Here is an 8,003-nt window from a genome sequence, read left to right on the forward strand (position 1 = left end):
CAGCACGGGGCGGCCGGGTTCAAGGGGGTTGGCAGAGGTGAGATAGGAGCCATGGTGCACAGAGCTCCCTGGGCGGGATCCTGTCTATAGCACAGCGGTGACCACTACCCCTCCCAGGCACGCGGTGCCTTGCTCACTCAGATAACAGATACGGGTGGGGAGGTGGCAGATCTCTGCCTGGTCACTAATTCTGTGACAAAACGGGTGCTAAAGCCCTTCCCAAAGGCCCCAAAGTGCTGGCCGCTCCACCCACCAGCCCCAGCAAGTTGCTACTCATCTGCCTTCCCTGCCGAGCCCTGACCGGCCTTCCCAAGGGCTGGTAGATCCTGCGTGGTCAACACGGAGCTGAGCCCAGCACCACTTTGCCCACCTGAGCCTTGTCCAAGCACGCTCCGGCAGCTCGAGGAGCCCATCCTGTCCTCGCCTCCCTGCCTTCATGCGGCCAGGTTCCAACCAGCTGGTGACACAGCCCCCAGCCCCCACGTGCCAGCTGTGCCACAGCAGCACGACAGGCAACTCTCACAGAAGAAACTGACAGGTCTGAGCCCGAGGGAGGGAGGATACGGCCAACGGCTGCCCCCACAGCACCGCGCTCCCGGAAACCTGGCAGCGGGGTTTGGGTGGGAGGGAGGGTGTGAATGCCAGGGTGCAGGGTGATGGGCGCTGATGCACAGTGCATCATGAAGGGGGTGAGGCAGAGTCCCAGCCATGGTGACACCACTCTGCCTGCATAGCTGCTCCGCAGAGACTGTGCTCTGTCCCTTGTCTCCAGCAGGTCCAGCAGCTCTGGCTGTGGTGCTCAGTGACACGGCGGTGCTACACGGCACCGAACGGTGAGTGTAAGGGCATGGGCACACACCCACTGATGTACTCACAGGTTATTTGTGGCTCACGCCCAGGCCTGATGTCATCCATAGGATTAGGAGATAATCCGCTCTTTGGCACGTTCCCTGAGCCAGTCGCTGGACTTCGCAAAGCTGTCAGAGCCGGTGGGGAGGGGAGAGGACTGACACATCTGTAGGCACAGCTGGCATCACTGATTCCTGGCATCTTGTGGATCAAACACAGTAACAGGAGCCCCAACAGCCCCTGTGCAGTGACTGGCCGGTGCAGCCAAGGGCCAGGGCTGAACACTCCAAAAATCCTCAGTTCTGCGGTGTGTGCTCATTGCTATCACAAACGGCAAATTCATGAAATCCCCAAGATCAAGCTCCTCAATTAACAAAGCAAAAACATTTAACTGCAAAATAAAAGTTTGCTGTCAAAATATTTTGGTGTAATACATTTTTTGCAGAAAGATCAAAAGGTCTTCTGGAGCAAAATTCTGCCAGATTTCAAAAGCTGTTTGTTGGGGTTTTTTTCATCTAAAAATTAACCTGTATTTTTTACAAATTGAGCTGGTCAAAACTGAAAAAAACTCCTGAATGCAAAGCTGTAAGTTCTGGCTCAGCCCAGAGATCAGTGCCCTCAGCTGACAGCCTGGAAATGAGCTTTTCGGCTGCCGCTCCCTGACATCCCTGCTCTCCCCCAGCTTCTGCAGGAGCTGTGTCAGGGCAAAGGTCTCAAAGACAATTCCCTTGCCTTCCTGTCAGGGTTTTTCCTTTTTGGAATGGAAGTGACCCCCGAGGTGGGGGAAAAGTATAAACATTTGGGATGCTCATTTTAAGGAAACCAGGCTGCTCACAACTCAAAATAGCTGTGATTTCCCCCCTCCGGTTTGTGGCTCTAAGGGCACATGCAATGATTCCTGATTTTTATTGTGTCCAGGGTCAGCTGCATCTGAAGGCTGGAGGGAGCAGCAGCACTGCGAGACCCCCAGCCAGGCCAGCGGGTGCTGCCAGCCCCTGGCTGCAGCACAACCCCTCCCCAGTTCTGCCTGAGTTGAGCTCAACTGACAAACTTCTGTAAAGACGTGACACCTCCGTTGCTCAAGCGAACATGCCAGCCCTCCTGCCCACAGCACATTTGCCAGGCTGGTTGCACATCAAGTTGATTACTCAATGATAAATTTGGCCAGGCACAGCTGTCTGACAGACGGGGAGGCAGAGCATCCACTGCTCTGGAATAACCGTGCCTCCCATGCTGCTTGGGTCTCAGGATCAGGCCCCGCACGTGTGAGCTGCATATGAACTGCAGAATGTGCCTGGGAGTTCAGTTGAAGGGCAACACAAGGATTTCCCCTCAAAAAGGAAATGAAGCAAGGGCAGAAAAAGAGTAGCTGCAATTCTGCGTGACGATGATGGCACACAGAAAATGGCAGCTGAAGACCAAGGCTCTGAAGAGGACTTTCTCTCCTCCCCAGGAGCTCCAGGCCTCCCACCCACCATAAATACCCACCAGTTTGCTTTGCTGAGGAACAAGCTGGCAGCTGAAAGGAATCCAGGAACAATTCTTTGCTGGGGAACACAGAGGGAACCCCCTCCTCTGCAGCAGCAGGGCACAGCAAGGGCAGGCAGCCATAAAGCACCAGCCAACCCACCTCTGGAAGGGACCCTGCACAGCTAAAAGGATCAGAAAAGAGCAGCAACAATCCAAATGGGGTTTTTCCCCATGAGGACAGCAGAAAGGAGCTGGACTGTTGCCTTCATCATGTCAAAGATAAGAGGGGCAGCAGCTCAGGGGGGAGACTGTCCGCGCGAGAAGCAGAACAGTGCAGCACCGTTAACAGATGGTGAACCCAGCGTGGATGCTCTGGCTGCAGCGGGGCAACGAGGTGCAGAAAGGGAGGCCCTGTTCCAGTCCATGGCAAAGCTGCCCGGGAACATCAGTCCTGTACTTTCTGCTAGATAAAATTGAAGACAGAAGAGAACTAACCCCAGGGAGGAAGAACAAGCACCAGATCAGCTCAAATCGCAGGGAGCTGGGGCTAATTTTCCCTCTGCAGGGTTCAGCGGGGGTGTTTGCCAGGTAGGCAGCAGCAGGACAGCGATCACTGTCCTGCAGGAAATTACCAGCCAGACAAGGGCACACAGAGCGTCATGTTGTACAGCGTTTCATTCTCCTTTTGCTCTCTAAAAACAGATACTCTCCTCCCTCCCTAATTCCTGACACATTTGTTCTAGGCATCTATCTGTACCTACAATTATTAGCCACGCCAAAGGATTTTGGTTAATGCAAATAAAAGGGAAAGATTTTATTCCACCTACAAATTGTCTTTGGCTCGCAGCTATGGGACTGTGGGGTGAAATCCAGCTCTGGAGAGAGCCAGAGAGTGAAAGCCTAGCACTGCTCTTACGCCAAACACTCTGCAGGCTGGATTTACTGCTGCTGAAAGATGCTCAGTTGCCTGGCTTTGATACTTTGCTTGGAGGAAGCACTGTGGGGGAGCGAGCTTTCGGGGGGGTCAGGTTGGCAGGCAAGAGCAGGGATGGTGCCATGTACTGGGGTGGCACAGGGATGGACAGCAGCGCTGGGAGCCAGGAGGGGCGCAGAAAGTGAGGCAGGGTTACAGCGTGTCTGAAGACAAGAAGCTGCGTCCTGGTGCATTGGCCAGGGGAGAAAGGGCCCCGGAAGGGCTTAGAGCTGCAGCTGCACAAAGTGGGCAGTGTGGGTGAGGGCTTCTCCACAAACAGTAAAATTGTCAAAAATAAACAAAATAAGAGTTTCAAGGGACAGAAAGAATTCATGGCTTCAGGTCAAATTCAGCATATATTTTTAGCCAGAAGAGGGAGGGTTCTAAACCACCATTTTTAAATGTTGGAAGATTTTTGTTCTGCAGTTGTCTAGATGAGAATTTGTTAATTCCTTCACAGTGAAGATGCCTCCATTTCAAAAAGCAGCACAGCAACAACAGAAGGGTTAAGCGACTCCAGCAAAAATCTGCCAGGTTGGTCAGAATCACTTTGTTTCACTGAAACCTCCAAACATCACTGTTTCAGTTTGACTGAAACAATTTTCCTCTTCCCCATGGGAGTTTTTGCTTCAGCCACAGAACTGAAAAATTCATTATTAGCCTGGCTGTAATGCAAACTTCTCCTGCGCACACCCAGCCTGCAGGGCTGCCCAGCCTCTCAGTGTGCTTAAATAGTCCTGAAAGAGTACTCAGTACTGTGGCATAGTTCTCAATGTCCCTGCAGAGGTTTCCATAAGGAACTGGTGGTGCACTGGGTAAGACAGGGACACTGTCTGCCCTGCAACAACCGCGTTACTTATTGTAATCGCTAGATAGGCCTGGGTACAAATCATTTTAAGAGTTTAATACTTCGTGGCCTGTTAATGGCCTCTGCACTGGTTTCCAGAACGAGTGCTTTAGTGAGAAAAACTTTTCCCAAGGTCTCCGTTCCTACAAACCGATGACCAGCTTTCCCTCTCTGCAGCACAAACCTCCTTCCAGAAACAGCATGTGCATCTACCTGGAGTGGGTGGCTGGACAAGTCCCTCCCGTGCTCGGTGCCAGCAGTGCTGTGGAGCATCTTGGGAATAACAATGCTGACAAGACAGCTCTAAGAGAGCCTTGGTTGGAAAACCCTAGTGCAGTAGAGCAGTGCTTTGCCAGCACAGTTTTATAACCTCCTCTGTCCCTAAATCTCCTGTTGCCGAAGCAATGACCTGTCTGTTGCCCTCCACTCCTCGCAGTGAGAACCCCCCGTCCTTTTAAAGGAATTTTACTTACTGGACACCTCTGAGAGCAATAAAATGGGCCTCAGTGCCAAGTCAAGTTAAATCCAAACTTCACACTTCAGACCAGCCTAGGATGGGGCTCCTTGATCTCTTCTTACAGCTGAAGGGGTTGTATGTGTCCAGCTAGAAAATGCTTATAGGAATAAAGATGTTTGTGCAAATGGAATAAAAGATTTGGCCTAAGACGGGGTGAAAAATCAATGCCAGAGAAGGATCCTGAACAAGGCAAAACTGCCCTGGGATTTCATCCGACACAGGTGAATGAAATGACCTCACGGAGAATTGAGCAAACCTGCTAGTGACCAAGACTGTGAAAATCAAAACAAAAGGGGAAAAAAAGAAAAAGAGAGAGAGTGGAAGAAATACCTGCTATTTTGTCAGTTGGCACCGACACCACTTCCCTTCTGCAAACGCTCCGATCGGAGCATTTCTGATCTGCCCCTCTTGCCTCAGAGTCCAGCAGAGTACAAACCAATCTCACAAGATTCAATTTCCTCAGCCAAATGCTGCAAAAAGCACTCGTGGTACAAAGGAAAAGAGTTATAACCACGCTTAACAGCTTGCTTGCGGTGGGTGGTGTGATTAAACTGCAACTGAAGAAATCTGACCTGCTTCCGTCACTGCTGCTGTGCCGCTAGCCCCCATCCCGAGAAAGCCCCAAACTAACGAATGGAAGAGGCACCAAAGCATTATTCGAAGCCGATGCGCACCTCCACCTCCAGGCAGGTGGCTGGGAAGGTAAGCGGGCAGTGTTGGAGATGCTGGCAGTGATCTGAGCTGCTCTGCCCTGCTCCCTCCTGTGTGGATGAGTGCTGCCGATCTGCTCTTGCTTACTCCACACTCTGCGGAATTTCCATGCACCTTGCTCCGATGACACATGCAGCCACTCAGCGTACATACATGCATTTCCACTACTAGTTTTTATCATCTGCCTGACTAACTAATATTTGCCTAGTGTATGGGAGTTCCCTGATGCAAGGTACCAGAACAGGGTGAAGAGGTATTTTTTTAAAGTTATTTTAGAGTGAATTCATTGTCATTGCAAGGGAGATACCAGAGAGGAGCAGAATCTAGGAAAGCCGCAGCTTACACAGTTCAGCTGAGGTTCCTACACCAAACCTGCCCTTCCCATAGCCTCCACTCCTCACCAGCTGGGCTCCATCGATGCCTTATTCTCAGGGAGGGACAACAGAGACATGAAGGAGACTGAGACTAATGGACTCAGGTCATTTGTAATGCAAAGCTGGGGCTTTGGTGCACTTAACCTTAAGGAAGCTGCTGCACCAACTCACTGGTAAAATGCCCGTAAATTATATTCAGTAGTTTTCCCTATTATATTGCAACATCCCATGAATCAGAAGGAAACCAATTTATGTCTTTGATACTGCACTTGGATGAAAGTCTAAACCATAATATTCTGAAATCTGACATATGAATCCTGTCTCCTTCCCTCTTCTCCTTTCACAGTGTATGCACACAGCTGACATCTCCTGACATTTACTGATCTATGCACTCTCTCATGGTAAGCACTCAGAATTAAAAGGTACGGAAGCAAAAACCGAAATGTGGTTTCAGCATTTGTAGAGGCAACAAATTGCGCTTTCAGTCCATTGATTATAGCCCTCTAAAAACCGGAAGACAGCCTAGTTAGAGTCTAGTCCTAACTGAAAATGCAAAGTACCGTCAAAGTCATATTAAGATCTATTTAACATGACTTTCAGCCTTTCTGAAAGTATTGTGATCTGAACTGAGGAAGAGACAAGAACTCTTACAGAAAAGCCTGCAAAACTACTTCTCCAGTAGGCTGGGAAATAAGAGAAAGAGTAGTTGCTCCTATGCTTAATTACTTGGGAGATGCCCAGACACCACAATAACGGGGGCTCTATAAATACCTACATAGATTAGCTACAAGTATCCCAAGCTCTCTACTACATCACTGCACAGCCCGCCCCTGCCCCGAGAAGCCACTGTCCCACTGTCCCTCCCAAGACAAACATCCTCCAGAAGCTGAGCTCCCAGGTGTGTTTTGAGGAAAGAGGCAGGTTACTGAAAACCTGATCCTGGTCCTGCAGCAAGCGAGTCAAAATCTCTGTTATTTTCATCATCACTTACGAGCAGCAAATCTTTTAGGGCAATGCCAGAGACCACAAGTTCCCGCACACGCACACTAAGACAAGGAAGGTCACAGCCTGCGCTGTCAGGGGAGGTGGCTACCTGCATCCGCTTCAGCCTCTTACCTCAGTGGGATTTTAATAGCCAGGTACCGGTCGATGGCCACCGCCAGCAAGCTGAAAATGGAGCTTTGGGTCAGCACCAGCACGAAGCAGGCGAAGAAGAGGCAGCTGTGAAAATCCACGTGGAATCCGATACTGATGGTGATGGCGAAAGGGATGGCGAGCAAACCCACCGCAATATCAGCCACTGCCAGGGACACCAGGAAATAATTGGTTGCGTTCTTCAAAGTGCTGTTGATGGCCACAGCCCAGCAGACCAGGACGTTGCCCGCGATAGACAGCACAGCGATGATCAGCTCCAGCACGATGTAGGTCGTTTTCATAGTGTCCATGGCGAGAGCCCAGGGCGTGGAACTCGACCCGTTCATGAGAAAAAGGTACTTTCCACCGGGCGCCCGCCCGCAGGTACCAACAGGCCACGGGGCAGCGCTTCCCGGCGAGAAACACCCATGTCCGGGCTCACCGCCGCCTGCTGCCGGGGCGTGGGGGGCCGGAGGGGCGCGGCGAGCCCCGGGCCGTGGCCCCCCGCTCCGCCCGGCCCTCGGGGGGCATCCGCGGGGCCCCGCTCACCGCCCGCCCGCCGCGGGGCCCGGCCGCTGCGCCCGCCGCGGGGCCATCCGCCACGGGAGGGGACGGGACGGGACGGGACGGGACGGGAGGGGCCGGGCCGGGCCGGGCCCGCCGCCGATCCGACCGGGGATGCTCCGCCGCCGCCGCCCGCCCGCTCCCCGCGGAAAAGCCGCTGCCGGCCGCGGCGGGGCTATTTCTGCACATGGGGCGAGCGGGGCGGGGAGTGCGCGGCGCCCAGCCCACTGGCCGAGAGCCGCCCCGGCCCCGCACCCCCGGTGCCCCGGCGACTACCTGGCCCCAGCTCCCCGCACCGCCCGGCCCCCGCATCCCCCGGTGCCCCGCGATCCCGGCAATCCGCACTGCCCGGTCCCCGCACGCCCCGGTGCTCCGCCGCCCCCCCGCCCCGGCTTCCCACACCGTCCTGCCCCCGCACCCCCGGTGCCCGTGACCCCCCGGACCCGGCTCCCCGCACCCGCACCTCCCGGTGCTCCGCGACCTCCCAGCCCAGCCCCGGCTTCCCACACCGTCCTGCCCCACCCCCTCCGGTGCCCCGCGGCCCCTCACACCATCCTGCCCCCA

General features: G+C 53.7%; 1 protein-coding gene across 1 annotated transcript in view; it reads right to left on the minus strand.

Annotated features, from left to right (window-relative positions):
- Window positions 1-7,427, minus strand: part of ADORA2B (adenosine A2b receptor) — an 18,390-nt gene extending 10,963 nt beyond the window's left edge. Inside the window, exon 1 of the mRNA XM_037372852.1 lies at window positions 6,858-7,427. Coding sequence (XP_037228749.1) covers window positions 6,858-7,222 — 365 coding nt within the window. The 5' untranslated portion in view covers window positions 7,223-7,427. The remainder of the gene's footprint in view (window positions 1-6,857) is intronic.
- Between the last annotated feature and the right edge of the window lie 576 nt (window positions 7,428-8,003).

This window comes from Falco rusticolus, chromosome 1 (genome assembly GCF_015220075.1).
Source record: "Falco rusticolus isolate bFalRus1 chromosome 1, bFalRus1.pri, whole genome shotgun sequence".
Taxonomy (NCBI): domain Eukaryota; kingdom Metazoa; phylum Chordata; class Aves; order Falconiformes; family Falconidae; genus Falco; species Falco rusticolus.